The sequence below is a fragment of the Myotis yumanensis genome, unplaced genomic scaffold (assembly GCF_028538775.1).
Source record: "Myotis yumanensis isolate MYYU_CA2020_CCGP unplaced genomic scaffold, mMyoYum1.0.hap1 SCAF_16, whole genome shotgun sequence".
Classification (NCBI taxonomy): domain Eukaryota; kingdom Metazoa; phylum Chordata; class Mammalia; order Chiroptera; family Vespertilionidae; genus Myotis; species Myotis yumanensis.
In genome coordinates, this window is record NW_027223767.1 from 38,216,396 (window position 1) to 38,232,636 (window position 16,241).

At 45.1% G+C, this 16,241-nt stretch overlaps 2 protein-coding genes across 2 annotated transcripts; both read left to right on the forward strand.

Annotated features, from left to right (window-relative positions):
• Positions 1 to 78: 78 nt before the first annotated feature.
• On the forward strand, positions 79 to 10,499 carry RUNDC1 (RUN domain containing 1). Its single transcript, XM_070393782.1, has 5 exons — positions 79 to 615; positions 4,397 to 4,555; positions 5,775 to 5,973; positions 6,382 to 6,501; positions 6,896 to 10,499. Exons 1-5 carry the CDS (start codon positions 118 to 120, stop codon positions 7,759 to 7,761), a joined length of 1,842 nt encoding a protein of 613 aa, XP_070249883.1. The 5' UTR covers positions 79 to 117; the 3' UTR covers positions 7,762 to 10,499.
• Positions 10,500 to 13,028: 2,529 nt separating this feature from the next.
• On the forward strand, positions 13,029 to 16,074 carry RPL27 (ribosomal protein L27). Its single transcript, XM_070394036.1, has 5 exons — positions 13,029 to 13,111; positions 13,353 to 13,435; positions 14,562 to 14,731; positions 15,770 to 15,880; positions 15,986 to 16,074. Exons 2-5 carry the CDS (start codon positions 13,355 to 13,357, stop codon positions 16,032 to 16,034), a joined length of 411 nt encoding a protein of 136 aa, XP_070250137.1. The 5' UTR covers positions 13,029 to 13,111; positions 13,353 to 13,354; the 3' UTR covers positions 16,035 to 16,074.
• The last annotated feature ends 167 nt before the right edge of the window (positions 16,075 to 16,241 follow it).

Below are 16,241 nucleotides of genomic sequence, written 5' to 3' on the forward strand. Positions count from 1 at the left end.
GCGACCAACTCTGTGACGTCTAAGCCCCGCCCACCCGCCCGCCGCGTTGCCCAGCCCGTGCGTCGTAGCCATGGCAACAAGGGAGCGCCTCTGACGTGTGGCGGCTTTTCCGGGAAGATGGCGGCTGTCGAAGTAGCTGCAGAGCCGGTAACGGTGGTGGCGGCCGTGGGACCAAAGGCGAAGGACGAAGAGGAGGAAGAAGAGGAATCCCTGCCGCCGTGCGAGGCGGTGCGCTGGGCCCCGGTGGGGGCGGTGGCCGAGGCCGGGCCTGGGGCGACCGCGTTCTCGGAAGAGGCGGCTGCCGAGGACCCCGGCGCGGCCCCGGGCTCCCCGCCCGACTCTCCGGGCCGGACACTGCGGCGGCTGCGGGCCGAGCGGCGGCGGCTGGACTCGGCGCTGCTCGCGCTGTCCTCGCACTTCGCGCAGGTGCAGTTCCGCTTGCGCCAGGTGGTGCGCGGGGCGCCGGCCGAGCAGCAGCGCCTCCTGCGCGAGCTCGAGGACTTCGCCTTCCGCGGCTGCCCTCACGTCCTGGGTTACGGGGAGCCCGGGGACCCCGCCTGCGACGAGAGTGACGGGCTGCCGGGGGACCGGCCACGGTTGCGGGGCGAGGACCAGGTGAGCAGCGGGGGCCGGGCCCCGAGGGGGATGGGCATAGGAGGGGGTGAGTGGGTGGGTGGCGATCCTGACCAGGATGGAGGTAGCGGTGGTGAGCAGCCGACCTGTCTAGGTGAGTGCGCGCGTCCGAGACAGGAAGCTTGAGACAGGCGTGTGGACAGGAGGACAAAAAGGCCTGGGGACCCGTGGTGAGAGGTGTCCCCGAAGGTGTGATGACGTGAAGGGCGAAGAGAGGATTGAGAGGGCAGCAGAGCAACCAACCAAGGCAGCGCTGCCTCCGCTCACCTTGCAGTCACCTTAGCAAACACCTGGCACCTTTGCTGATAGAGTGCCCCGACCCTGGGGATTGGGGAGATTGGCTGGTGAAGAGCAAGTGGATTGGAAATCGTGGAAAATGAGATCTCCTCTCTCTGCCCGTGTTTTCCTGGAACCTAGAGACTCTTTCATCTTTAGACTCTTGTCTGAGTGAGCGCTTTGGTGAACAACAGGGTATCTTAGTCATTAAAAGGAACACAACTCCTGATTACATCCAATTTCCAATGCTGGTATTTTAAACCTCCTTCCCCATCCTGCTTGATAACTAGATATTCGAAATGAGGTTCCATTGGTAACTGACAAGATTCAGTCAGTTAGCCTACCTCGAGAAGTTAGCAGAGTGTGTATACCGCACCAAGGGAACGTTCCCTTACAGTCTTTCAATCCCTGGAAATGCTCACTTGTAGATAGGTGTTGAGGAGACTCACTGTCTTTTCTCCACATTTAAATATATATATATTTTTTATTGATTTCAGAGAGGAAGGGAGAGAGCGAGCGAGCGATAGAAACATCAATGATGAGAGAATCATTGAATGGCTGCCTCCTGCACGCCCCCTACTGGGGATCGAGGCCACCACAGGGGCAGGAGCCCTGGGCGGGAATGGAACCCGGACCCTTCAATCCGCAGGCCAATGCTCTACCCACTGAGCCAAACCAGCGAGGGCTACCACCTTTTTATTCTTAAAGCTACAACCGACATGTGCTTTCTTCCCACTTAAATTGGTTTTAACCAAGAAGACTTACCAGTAACAGATATTGACTTACTTTCATCTGAAATGTTTCCAATGCAATCCTGTGTTTACTGTTCCACCCTTCTCTCCACATACCCACAGCTCCTTGCACAAACAAGGAGCAGCCACGTCAAATTGCCAGACTCTTAAGGAATAGAAAGGGTAGAACGGATTACTGTGGGCAGGCCCTGTTCAGGTGTGAGGAGCACCAAAGGTTCTCTGTGGATTTGCTCTTTTGGTTGTTCACTTTCAGAAACAGAGAACGACTTTGAAAAAAAAATGTAGTGTTCAGAAATACCTAATAAGCAGCTGTGATCTTGTGCGCATATATTGATACAAGAACAGGTAGTGGGGGATATGTGTGAACCAAATGATTTACTTCTTATCAGTTCCTGGTTTTTTTAAACCAGTATTTTATCTCACTTCACACTGGAAATTATTTCTTTTATTTCCTTGCCTTGCACCAGAGCTCATTGTTCTATTAAACTTGTTTGCTCACATTCCAATAAATAACGTACTAGAACTATTATGGCAAAGTTCAACATTCTCATGAAAACAGAGTCAGGATTTATAGCTGGTTTCTTTCTTCCTTGTTTTCATAAAGTTGGGGTACAGTGAAAACACAAAGTTTACCTAGTCGTGTTCCTTGAGCTGGTTAGACTTCTGGTCAGAGTTCATTACAGTAGTCCCTGCTTATCCAAGGGAAATATGTTTGAAGACCCCTAGTGGATGCCTGATACCTCAGATAGTACTGAACATACATATTATGTTTTTTCCTATATATACATACCTATGATAAGGTTTAATTTATCAATTAGGCACAATAAGAGATTAACAACAATAACAACAATAACTAATGAAATAGAACAATTATGACAATATACTGTAATAACAGTTCTGTGAATGACTTTGGGCCTGTAGTAAGTAAAGTAAGGATTACCTGAACACAAGCACTGTATAATACCGCAACAGTCCAAATAACCGAAACGATTACTAAGTGACTAATGGGTGGGTGGTCGATACAGCATGGATACCTAGATACTCTGGACAAGGGGAAGATTCAGGCTCAGGATTTCCTAATGCTACTCAGAAGAGTACACAGTTTAAAACTTTTGAATTGCTTATTTCTGGAATTTTCTATTTAATACTTTTGGACCTTGGTTAACTGCAGGTAACTGAAATCACAAAAGGCAAAACTGCAGATAGGAGGGGACTATTGTGTTTGGAATATGCCATTCTGTATGTGATTCAATAATAAAAAACAAATGTGTATTGAGAGTTTACCCTGTGCTAGGCCTTGAGGGTACAAAGCCATGGCCCTTGCCTGTAAGGAGCTCATAGACTGGGGGAGACAGAATCCTAAACAAATAATTATAATGTGACATGAGCTAGAGTAGAAGTGTGTACAAAATACAGTGGAAGGAATGATCAGTTCTGCCTGGGAAAATCGAGGAAACCTTCTTTTAGCGGACAGCTAGGCCTGCACTAAGACAGGAAGAGAAAAAGGATTCTAAGAAAACACTACCCCACTCAGAAAGGATTGCCGAGGGAGTATCCTGAGAAAAGGCTTGCTTTCATGTTGAAGACAGGTAAAGCAAGAGCATTGCTTTTTAAATAATTTAAACAAAAAGTTATCTTGTTTTTCATTTGTCCTCTCTCATACCTTACTTCTGGAGGGCTTGGTAAGTACCATTTTAAGGTTAAATTTAATATCCTATAGACTTCTAGTTTGAAATGCAGCCTTATGCCTGCATAATGTGCTGAGTTTGCTTTGTTTTGATACTCAAGAAAGGCATGGAAAAGACAGTGTTTGAGAATACATTGGCAAGACATTGCCACCCTGAAGGGATTATAATCATTTAAATGTGGAAAGCACCTGGTGGCCAACAGTGGAAAAGGGAATCACTGCTCAGGGAAGCTTACCAGACATTAAAAACAAAAACAAAAACCACTATTACCTTCCCACCCCCATTACTTGGCTTTGGATTTTTATTGCCCCGTATCTGCATTTATTCTTTCTTTTGATTTTGTAGATGTCTGTAAAACATTGAATGGACTTTGAATCTTTAAAAAAAAAACTGGTTATGAGTTATAAAGCCTTTCTCTACACCCTTACCTCCAGATTCCCTGCAGAAAATAGTCAGGAGTTGTTCTGTGGTAATTAGCTATGGAAGATGGCATGGCTAATTCCTGGGAGGCTGTCTTGGCTGATATAAGTTATCTCACTCCTAACTAGACCTTTAAGGGGGGGGCGGGGAAGCAATCTTGCCATAGGCGGTTTGGCTCAGTGGATAGAGCGTCGGCCTGTGGACTGAAGGGTCCTGGGTTCGATTCCGGTCAAGGGCATGTACCTTGGTTGCGGGCACATCCCCAGTAGGGGTGTGCAAGAGGCAGCTGATAGATGTTTCTCTCTCTATGTTCCCCCTTCCTCTCTGTAAAAAAATCAGTAAAATATACTTTTTTTTAAAAAAGCAATCTTAACAAAAGGCCCCATTGTATTCTTATCCTATTTCCAATGAGAGACAAATATTTTCCTAAAGAAAACACATTTAATAAATTTCCCTGTATGAAATAATTATTGTTATTTTTGAGCCTATCTTACAAATTCTGTATTTCATCTGGATTATTTGGAAATGTCTTATATTTTGCTTGTCATTATTGGCTGGAGAGGATTCTTGATGTGCCCTGAATTTTCCTTTTCCTATGAAATAAACCTAAGTATTTTCTCATCTTAGAGTGAGCAGGAGAAACGAGAACGTCTGGAAACCCAAAGGGAGAAGCAGAAGGAACTGATACTGCAGCTCAAAACCCAACTAGATGATCTGGAAACATTTGCCTATCAAGAGGGCAATTATGATTCCCTACCACAGTCTGTGGTCCTGGAAAGACAGCGGGTAAGTAGAGGTCACCACTACCTAAACACTGTTCCTTCCGATGTTTATTCTTTCCAGCATTCATTCTCTCCTAGCTTGCTTGTCCTGGGTCTTACTGAGAATCCCTTTGCTGGCCTAAATCAAAGGGAAATTTTACTATTACAGTCTTTATTCACACATGGAAACACGAGTTCCAAAGTTTTATAATATGATGATTGAGCTCTACCTTTTTGTTGATTATTATTAATAATAATAGTAGTAATAACAGTAATACTTTCTTTTTTTAATATATTTTATTGATTTTTTTACAGAGAGGAAGGGAGCGGGATAGAGAGTTAGAAACATCGATGAGAGAGAAACATCTGTCAGCTGCCTCCTGCACACTCCCTACTGGGGATGTGCCCGCAACCAAGGTACATGTCCTTGACTGGAATCGAACCTGGGACCCTTCAGTCCGCAGGCCGACGCTCTATCCACTGAGCCAAACTGGTTAGGGCAGTAATTCTTTCGTTTGATCATTAAAATAATTCTATTTGGGCACATCATACTATGTAAACTAGCTTTTTCCCCCACAATCAGTTGATAAATATACCAGGAATCCAGACTGACTTTAATGCTGTATTTATTTAAACAACTTCTGGGTAGACAGGTAAATCAGCTAGTAGAAATACAGCTACAGCCTCCCCTACATGTTTGTCTCTCCTTTTGACGTGGCTATTCTCTGCCTGGGCTGCAGTTGCATTACCAAGATTTCATTGTTCCTAATATTGTTAGTAGGATATTTTGGCTGTAATATACCTTAATGTTTTGTAAAGGTTTTTCTTTAGTTACTTAGAGTAGAACAAGAAGGGATGAGAAGGACTAGAAACTAAGAGAAACCACTATTTATTCTCTTGGAGACCTTGGGGGAAGCTAAGTGTGAGGCTTTTTGGATCATCAGCCACTTTGGATTATTCATGCTGTTAGTCACCTGAGTAAAAGTTGCCTAGTCCGGTAGAACATTTGTAGTTAGAAGAGCCATTTCTGTCGGACAGGAACCAAAGGTTCTTGTTACTCCCAGAGAAAAAAGGTCTATCCTTACCTAATAAGCAATTACATCATTTCTCTCATGAATTTGATAGTTCTTTGTGTCTTTGATTTCTATTTAAGGGTAGGAGGTATGCCAGTAAAGATTTTCTTTCTTCCTAACCTTCTCCCTGAAAATTCCAAAGGGTGTGCTCATTGCTTGTGGTCTTGATAGGTGATCATAGATGAATTAATAAAGAAACTGGACATGAATCTGAATGAGGACATCAGTTCACTGTCTACTGAAGAGCTTCGGCAACGTGTCGATGCAGCTGTGGCTCAGATTGTAAATCCAGCCCGAGTGAAGGAACAGTTGGTTGAGCAGCTGAAAACTCAGATCCGAGATCTCGAGATGTTTATCAACTTCATCCAAGGTCAGAGGGGGGTGGACAGATGTGATAATTTATATATTGTAAGTAATGAGACCTAAAGGTGCCAGTCTTGGTGTACTCTTTAAGGGGTTTGACCACTTACTACGGGAGCTAGCATGGTGAGTAACCAGATAGCTAAAATCTCACGCTGCCATTTACTGGCTTCATGTCCTTGAGCAGGTTCCTAACCTCTCTAGTCCCACTCTCCTCACCCATAAAATGATTCATGCTTTCTTCACTCAGCAAATATTTTTTGAGCCAACAACTACAGACCAGTCACTGTTTTATACAATTAAATAAGATATATTTGTAAGTCTTGTCATGTAGTAGGCACTAGTAAATATTCTTCCTTTGAAAATCTGCCATCAAGGGGCTAAAGAAGTATCTTCTCTTTTTAACTTCTGATTATAGATGAAGTAGGAAACCCATTGCAGACAGATAATGGACACTGTGAGTGCAAGGCCAATGGGAAGACAGGGAATGGCTCCACCAGAACTGGCAGCAGCAAACTGCCTCCAAGAAACAGCAAACGTAAGTACAGCTCCCAGATTAGGCAAATCTATAGAGACAGAAAATAGATCAGTAGTTGCTAAGGGCTTGGGAGGTTGGGAAGAAGGGTAATGGGAAATGCTAATGGTACAAGGTATATTTTGGGGATGATGGATACACAGATCTCTGAATATACTAAAAAACCACTGAATTGTATCCTTTAAATAGATGACTTGTATGGTATGTGAATTATATTTCAATATAGCTGTTACTAACCCAAAGAAAGGGAAGTCCAGTGACATCCTTGGGTGGCTCTTGACTTCATGTGGGACCTATATATAGCTCCAAAGCAATACTTTATCTCAACTTGTGACTTATTGAATGTACTTCTGTGCTCTTATGGCCCTAACTGATGAGTATTGTGTTTTCTAAACAGCAAAGGCAGAAGATGTGAAGAAAGTCCGGGAGACAGGGCTGCACCTGATGCGGCGAGCACTGGCAGTGCTCCAGATCTTTGCTGTTAGCCAGTTTGGTTGTGCCACAGGCCACATCCCACAAACCCTGTGGCCAACAGGCCAGGCTGACAGGGACTACTCTCCCTTACTGAAGAGGCTGGAGGTGTCAGTAGACAGAGTGAAGCAGCTAGCCTTAAGGCAACAGCCTTACGGCCACGTCATCACCTCTGCCAACCTCCAGGACCTCTGTCAGGGGGGCAAGGACGAGCTGACTACAGCTGTGCGAAAGGAGCTGACAGTGGCCATGAGGGACCTGCTGGCCCATGGACTGTATGCCTCCTCACCAGGGATGAGCCTCGTCATGGCCCCCATTGCTTGTTTGCTGCCGGCCTTCTCCTCGGCCCCCGAGGCCATGCATCCCTGGGAGCTCTTTGTAAAGTACTACCATGCTAAGAATGGCCGTGCTTACGTGGAATCCCCAGCCCGGAAGCTCTCCCAGTCCTTTGCCCTGCCTGTTATGGGAGGCGCTGCTATGACTCCCAAACAGAGTCTACTGACAGCCATCCATATGGTGCTGACAGAGCATGACCCTTTTAAGCGCAGTGCAGACTCAGAGTTGAAGGCCTTGGTGTGCATGGCACTGAATGAGCAGCGTCTCGTGTCCTGGGTGAACCTTATCTGCAAGTCGGCATCACTCATCGAGCGTCACTACCAGCCCTGGAGCTACATGGCGCACACAGGCTTCGAGAGTGCCCTCAACCTGCTCAGTCGCCTCAGCAGCCTCAAGTTCAGCCTCCCTGTCGACCTGGCTGTGCGCCAGCTCAAGAACATCAAAGATGCCTTTTGATGATAGTGCACTAGCCCTACCCCAGCACATTTTTCAGTAAAGATAGGTGGTTAGGCTTCTAAGATAGGAACAGAGAGTAGGAGGAAGGGTTAAAGATGTTTCCCCTAGCCAAATGACTGCAAAGCCAGTTTTATTTAAAGGTTCTTCCCTGGTGTGTAACCGCAGTGTACCTGTGGCACATACGTTTGAGCCTATGGAAAAGAAATTAGTCATGGCACATGGTTAATGCACCAACACTCATGCCAGGTATAAATTTTAGAAAATCCAAGTTTCTCTAACCATTCTCTTTATGACAGTGAGTGGCATTATGAGTGAGTTGTTAGTCCTGAAAGAATTAGACTTGAGATTCGTATTGGTCAAGTTGGGAGCCAAGGTTCAGGGGAGGTTGTGTATATTCCATAGCTGCCTCCAAACTAGGAATGGGAATAATCTGAGAATAGCATTTCTAAGGGAGTTAACCACAAGTTAATTCTAATATGATCCCTTTAAGAATTGAAGTCTGTTCCGGACAAGGTGGTCCTCTTCACACAGCACAGACAATATTTTTGTTTTGTTTTGGAGAGGACTGTTTATAAAGAATGACAACCATTGTCTGGTTCCATGTCCTCTGGCAACCTCCCAAGGACATGCTGACAGTGTTCTGAGAAGTAGACGTGTTAGAAGTATACTTCTTAAGAGAGCCCTTACCACTGAATCAAGTGTGGATAGGAAAACACATCAGTGACCAGCAGCAACTTCTGGGCTGTGATTCCTTTGTCTTGGAGGCTGGATGGTGGAGGAGGTCTGATCATGTGACAAGTACTGCAGCGGGGGTGGGAAATATGGCAGATTGCTGTTGAACACTTCATTGTAAAACTGACTCTAGAGCAGCCCAGTTTGGTCCTCAATATTTTAGCCTGTTTAGTTTCTATGTCATTCAGCCTGCATACTACTCCAGGACTGACCAAAGATGGGCAAATTCTATCATTTTCTAGAAAACCAAATGAGTTCCCAACACTACTGATTCAGCATTGTTTCATGTATTAAATTGGCAGCTGCACTTTATGTCTGCACTATTACATAGTGCATTTTAACTTAATTTTTCCAGCAACATGTTATTTAAGATGTATTGTTGAGAATTCATTAGAATTAGTTCTCCTGTGTGAAGCAGAATAAATGTATGATGTTGTGGAAAATGATATATCTGTGGTTGCTAATAAAATCTAGTATTTTGTGTAGATTCTCTGTAAGGACCTGAGAGCCCCTTGGCTTTGATTTGTAAGTCCATCTGGGCATTATCTGATCCAGACCATTTCCTCAAGCTGTGTCTGGCTCCTGGCCTTTCTGCCTCTTCTCTAACCTCTGCCCTGGATCAGCACAGCTTTGGTGGTAGTTTTCGTCTCTGTAAGTAAATTCACTAAAAAGTGCCCTTGGTTTTATCATCCCATCTCACCCAGGCCAGCAGTCCCACCCCCACAGCAGATGTCACCACACCTGCCACTTTTGGAATTGGCGCTTTTAAACCCATTTGGATATTATTTAGGGTGGGTAATAACTGCTGTAGTCATGTGGCATAGCCCTGTATCACGCCAGTATTATCTTTCTCTAATCCTCAAAAACTAATTTGCATTAAGGTTTTGTGCTAGCATCATGGGAAGCATTTTTGTTTGTGTTAATCCTAATTTTTTAAATTTTAGAGAGAAACATCAATGATGAGAAAGAATCATTAATCGGTTGCCTCCTGCATGTTCCCTACTGAGAATCTAGCCTGCAACCCGGGCATGTGCCCTGACTGGGAATCGATCCAGTGACCTCTTGGTTCATGGGTGGATGCTCAACCACTGGGCCACACAGGCCAGGCTGTGTTGTCCTAATTTAATTCTCACTATTTGTAAGGTAGGACAGTATTATTCCCATTTTATAGCTGAGGAAACTAAACTGCAGGAAGGTTGTCTAGGTTTGCACGATGAAAGAGCTGTGATTTGAACTGGAGTTGCCTGAATCCATATCCTATAGTCTGTACCCTTATCATGTTACCTCGTATCTTGTGGCTTCTAGATCTTTTGTTCCTCTTTCCTTTTTCCATCCCCCTCTACCATCACTTCAGGGAAGAGAAGGTATTTTCCATATACCTGCCAGAAATTTCAGCTGCCAGAGGACTAGGCTGCAGGGAGATGGGCAGATAGCCATTGCTCTGCTGAGTTCATGAAACAAAGATGTGTAGAGACAGATAATCCCATCAGCCTTCCAGCAGTTAGATAATCTAGTCTCTGATATCATCTGTATTATAACTGAGGACAGTTCTGGCTTGGAGTGAGGCAGTCAGGACAAGGGAGGAGAGGAGGAACAGTCAGCCTGGTCTAAAGTATAGAATGAAAAAGAGCCATGGGTATGTATCCAATGAAAGTGCAAGGTCTGTTGCAAAGATTTCTAAGGTGCTCTGTATTTATTGATTATTGAGTGCCTACCAACTGCCTGGGCCAGGCTAAATGCTGAGGAAAGATGTTTAAACAAAAAAACTCAGCCCCGCCGAAACCGGTTTGGCTCAGTGGATAGAGCGTCGGCCTGCGGACTGAAAGGTCCCAGGTTCGATTCCAGTCAAGGGCATGTACCTGGGTTGCGGGCACATCCCCAGTAGGAGATGTGTAGGAGGCAGCTGATCGATGTTTCTCTCTCATCGATGTTTCTAACTCTCTATCTCTCTCCCTTCCTCTCTGTAAAAAATCAATAAAATATTTTTAAAAAAACAAAAAAAAAAACTCAGCCCTAGCCAGTTTGTCTCAGTGGATAGAGCGTCAGCCTGAGACTGAGGGTTCTGGGTTTCATTCTGGTCAAGGGCACGTACCTCAGTTGCTGGCTCCTCCCTGGCCCAGGCCCTGGTTGGGGTACATGCAGGAGGCGACCAATTGATGTGTTTCTCTCAAATCTATATTTCTGTCTTTCCCTCTCTCTCAAAAAATCAATGGAAAAATACCCTCGGGTGAGGATTTAAAAATAAATAAATAAAGCATGCTCTTTGCATTTCTGACAAGTTCTCAGGTTTTGTTGCTGCTACTGGTAAGGGGGCCGCACTTTGAGAACCACTGACCCAAACCAACTAAGATATGTTCTATAATAAAGGTAAGTTTAGATTGGATTGTTGAAGGAACAAGGAACAGAGAAGGAAGAGATTAATGCTGCCTGGAAGTGTCCTTGAAGGATGGGTAGGATTTTGCTTGGCTACTGAGAAGAATAAAGACATGAGGATCAGCCTGAGTAAAGACCCAGGGATCAGAAGAGGTTGGACTTTTGAGTAGTTGAGCTGGATGGAACTCCAGTGGTACACGAAGTATATGAAGGAGTCAGGAACTTATGCTGAAGGAAAGGAGTGAGAATTCAAACTTAGGTACAAAGAGCCAACAAAGTATTTCAAGCAGACAAGTGGTAGACTTGAGAGTTGTGTTTAGAGAAATTTCTCAAGATCTATACATCATAGGGCTCCACTCCAGACCTGAATTTTGAGTTGGAGATGCATCTTTAATAAGCACCCCAAGCAATTCTGAGCCACACAAAAGTTTGAAGAAGGACTGGAGAAGAAAAAGAACTGAGGCTGGATCATTTAGGGAGCAGGTGGAAAAGGACAGAAAAAAAATACTTAAAATGTCATAAGGCAAAATTCACAGGGTTTAGTTACTAATTTGATTGGGAGAGTGTGAGATGAGTCCAGGCAATTATAAAATGTTAGGGTTTGGTTTCTATTTTCCAAGGGAGCAACAGCAAAAGAGGCAGAAGCAGATGAGGTTGGGAGAAGACCATGGAAGTAAAAATGGATAAGGAAATGTATTATAGTGGGAAGATCACTGGATTGAAAATGGGGTGACCTTGCTCTGTGAACTTTGCTGCTGTAGAACTGTCATCTTTTAGAGGCCAGAGTAGATGATCTCTGAGGTCCCTTCCAACTCTAAAATGTCATATTCCAAGTTAAAGTAGAAAATATTTTAGTTGAATATAGAAATTTAAGTACATAATTAGGGGGATAAACGATTGGAATGGGGTCCTAACGCCTGCAGGGAAAAATTAGTCCCTGGAGAACAATAAAAAATTGATGAAACCCTGATTTGTCCAACATCTTGCCCACGACCAATCCTATAGATTTTTCAATGTTCAGATGAGCAATAACTGTAAGATGATTTATCTTTCTTTTGAACTTGGAAGACACCTAAAGAAACATCTAAACACAATTCTAGCATGGCTGGATGTGGCTCAGCGGTTGAGCATTGACCTATGAACCCGGAGGTCACACACCGATACCTGGTCAGGGAACATGCCAGGGTTGCAGGCTCGATCCCCCATAGAGGGCATGCAGGAGGCAGCCGATGAATGATCCCTCTCCCTTTTTCTCTGAAGTCAAGAAAAATATATTTTTTAAAAACTCCCAATGAGTGATGGAAAGTAATTCCATTTGAGAGCCAGCTAGACCTGAGTTCAAACCTAAATTTGAATCCCATCTGGTAACATCCTCTCTGAATCTCAGTTTCCTCATGTCTACATGGGAAGAAAATAGCCAAGACGCAGAGTTGTGAGCATTAAAAAGGCTGTGGACTTACCTAAACTGCCTAGCAGAGTCGGTGCTCGGTACAGTGACAGGGTAAACAGGACTGCTTGAGTCTGTGTCCCAGCTCCACCACTTGGGGCAAATTACTTAATTTCTCTAAGATACAGTTTCTTCAACTGTAGAATGGAGATAATAATACCTATCTCCTAGTGTTGTTATAGGATCAAATGAGGTAATATCCGTAAATAGGTTAACGTGAGTTAGCAAAGGGTAAACAGCTGCTATCACCATCATCCTCTTTCACCTCCTTCACTGCTTAGCTTGTAATGTCTATGACATCACGACACTCTAAATGTCGGGGGCAAGTACCCTTGCTTGATTAATGCTCGTCTCCCCCTCCTTACGACCAACGACCAACAGCAGTTCACACATTGGACACTAAAAAAAAAAGAAAAAGTTCTATTTTGCTCCCTGACTATTCCAAGGCAAAAAAGTAAATTTCAAACCGTGTCCCCTCCTAGCGTCAGAGAATGGAACTACAAAAGGCTGGAGCATACAAGCCTTCCTTGCTCTTCCATCCGTAGGCGATAGGCGGCACTCCCTGGCTCTTTTCTTCTGCCGGATATACTAATAAAGTTTCATTTGAATAAATAAGCAGCCAGACCCTGCTTTCCCCATAGAAGCTTCTTCCGCCAGCAACCAGAGTCTGAGGGCCTCGCAAGAGGCGGGTCGAGACTTAAGGGGCGGTACCGGAAGTGAGATCACCACCTCCGGGGTGAAAGGTTAGCGGAAGTGCTGCTCTTTCCTTTCTGCTCTAGGCCCGAGTGGCTGCGTTCGGTGAGTACATCCCTGGGGAGGGTCTTCCAATCCACCGCCATCCGCGGCCTGGGGTGCGAGTTGTGGGGTGGTTCCGAGTACTTTCCATCCCTCTGTCTCTGCCGGCTTCGTAGCGGATCCTGTCCCGTGAACAGGGCCCGTGGGCGGCCTGGGCCAGGACGACAGTGAACGCAGCCTGAAGCTCCGAGAGCCGGCAGCCTGGGCTTGCGAGTTTCTTAGGGGCCCTTGTTCCTCTCTGCAGAAATGGGCAAGTTTATGAAACCCGGGAAGGTGGTGCTGGTCCTGGCCGGACGCTACTCCGGACGCAAAGCCGTCATCGTGAAGGTACCATCCTCGCGAGCCTGTACGCCCGTGTTTCCCGGAACTGGGCTGGTTTCGGAGGACCGCGAGCTTGGATTCAAGAACCAGTTTGGGACATGAGCCATTGATCATTGCGTTAGGGTTGGGGTGAATGCATGAGGGCTTTTGGAAGAGGAAAATGGAAAATAAAAAGTTGACTTGGGCACCTAACACAGAACGCGCTCTCTACCAAAGAGGCATTAAATAATAATAATAATAATAATGATGGCCAACGCTTACTGAACGCTTGCTTGGTGCCTGGTACACTGCTTTACAGATGTTTACGTGCCCAATCCTTGCAGTAACCCTAGGCAGTGGTTCTCAACCTTCCTAATGCCGCGACCCTTTAATACAGTTCCTCATGTTGTGGTGACCCCCAATTTCATTGTTACAAATTGAACATAATTAAAGCATAGTGATTAATCACAAAAACAATTGTAATTATATATGTGTTTTCCGATGGTCTTAGGCGACCCCTGTGAAAGGGTCGTTCGACACCCCCCCCCCCAAAGGGGTCGCGACCCACAGGTTGAGAACCGCTGCCATAGACTGGTTCTTCCTACCTGAGGTCAAGCAGATAGTAAGAGCTGCAGCTGGGATTCTGTAAAGGAGGAGGAATTGTTATCAAAATGGTCATTTAGCGTATTGCAGCCCTTCACTGTTTGCCTGCTGCCTTCATCTTTTAGCTTCTTGAAATGTCCCTAACGTCTGACCACAAACAGCACTGCTCTTAGCTGTTTGGGGGACACTGGAACTTCTGGTTCCCTTCCCCCCACCTTCTTGAGACGAGTTGGGCTGCCTGCCTCTGCTCCTAAGAACCAGTGCTTGGCGGGTCGCAAGGACTTCATTCATAAATGATAACTGTTCTTTTAAAACCTCTTAACCTCCCAGGAGCCCAAATTCTTCCTGGTGGGCATGAATGCCACCCTAACCCTCACTGCTCTGGGCATCTGGCATAGCACTTAGTGTGTCTGCTTTATGTGGTTTTTCTCTGTAAGATGGTGGGTCTCAGAGACATGGGGTAGAGATGATCTTTCTGTACATGCCTTCCTCTAGCACAGGGCCTAGCTAGGCTTTAAGCTGATCCTAAATGTAAATCTTGCTCATTTAGAACATTGATGATGGCACCTCGGACCGCCCCTACAGCCATGCTCTGGTGGCTGGAATTGACCGCTACCCCCGAAAAGTGACAGCTGCCATGGGCAAGAAGAAAATTGCCAAGAGGTCAAAGATCAAGTCTTTTGTGAAAGTTTATAACTACAATCACCTCATGCCCACAAGGTGAGCATTTCAAGAATGGGAATAAAAGTGACTCTTTTTAAGTTTCTTTTCCCCCATCTCTGCCTTGCTGAATAAGGAGACAACCTTGCAGCCATCTGGGGGGAGACACCATTTTCAGCTTGTCACAAAGTGGCTGTGGTTTCCAATCTTGCCCCTTTCATACATCTTGGGACCGTGTTCATGTCATTTTCTTTGGTGGTTTCCCTAACTTTGCCAAGCCTAATTGAAAATCTCCAAGCTTGCTCTTTGTCTTTCTTACCCGAAAACTCTAAATGTTGAGTAAAGATTTGTTTCCATCCACAGTAAACACAGGCATGGGATCTGGCCTGCCCACCTCTTCCGCTGTTCCGTTCTCACAGATAGTTATTACAGGCTTTAAAAAATGAACAAAGGAAAGCAAGTCTCCCTTGATTTCATTTGACTGCCAGACCCTTTATCTCCTGGCCTTTCACAGTATTGTGCAGCACATCTGCTATCCTGGTACAAGGGTGATAAAGGAATACAAGATTTGAAAGACCTCTGAACCAAAGAATTGCCAAACCCAGCAGCATGTGCCTTAAAGTTTGCTACTAGGACTTGATGTTTGCTCTTAATGTGCTGACCTAAGAGAGCAGGGCCTTTCTCGTGTGCTGGAAAGCTGTGAGATTGAGGCAGCTAGCTGCCCAGCTCTTGCATTGTCATAATGGGGCACGCTGCATAGGCAGAACTTGAACAGTACTAAATACAGTGGCTCTAAATAGAAAACCAGCCACCCGCTAGGAATCAAGTAAAGGTCTAATACAGTGATGGTTCGTAGCTAGAAAATACGTAGTTGGGAAAATTGACAGTGAAGTGTGAAGTTTTCCAATGGCTTAAATTTATGTAAACGAGTCTTAATATTAGAGATTTCCCAAGCCTATCATCAGCACTTTGGGACAGCTTTTGACCGTTGTTCCTGTGGAGGCAGAACCTGGTACCCTACTGTCCCAGGAGGACTTGGGTGATTGCGGAGGCTCTGGCAGCATACGGGCTAATCCAGCTCCCCACCACTGTCCCCAGGTACTCTGTGGATATCCCCTTGGACAAAACTGTTGTCAACAAGGACGTTTTCAGAGACCCCGCTCTAAAACGCAAGGCCCGGCGGGAGGCCAAAGTCAAATTTGAAGAGAGGTAAGTTAGGCTTTGGTGGTGGATATTGGGGTGTGGTGTTGCTAAGTCCCATAAAGAGAAATTTGTCTCTCCCTCCTCTCATCGATGTCCTTGTTTTCCCACTAGATACAAGACCGGCAAGAACAAATGGTTCTTCCAGAAGCTGCGGTTTTAGATACATACTTTGTTTCTGTCATTAAAAATCCAAAAAAATATCCATGTCTGCCTATTGCATGTATTATTTATTCATCTGGGAAAGGAGAACAGTTATAAGATAAAAGGCTGGTGGGTGAGGGGCTATGGAAAGATAAAAGTTAAATCTGCCTTTGTGAGACTTCAGCTAGTTCTCAGCTTGATAATCCTTTAATGAACTGCTTCCCAA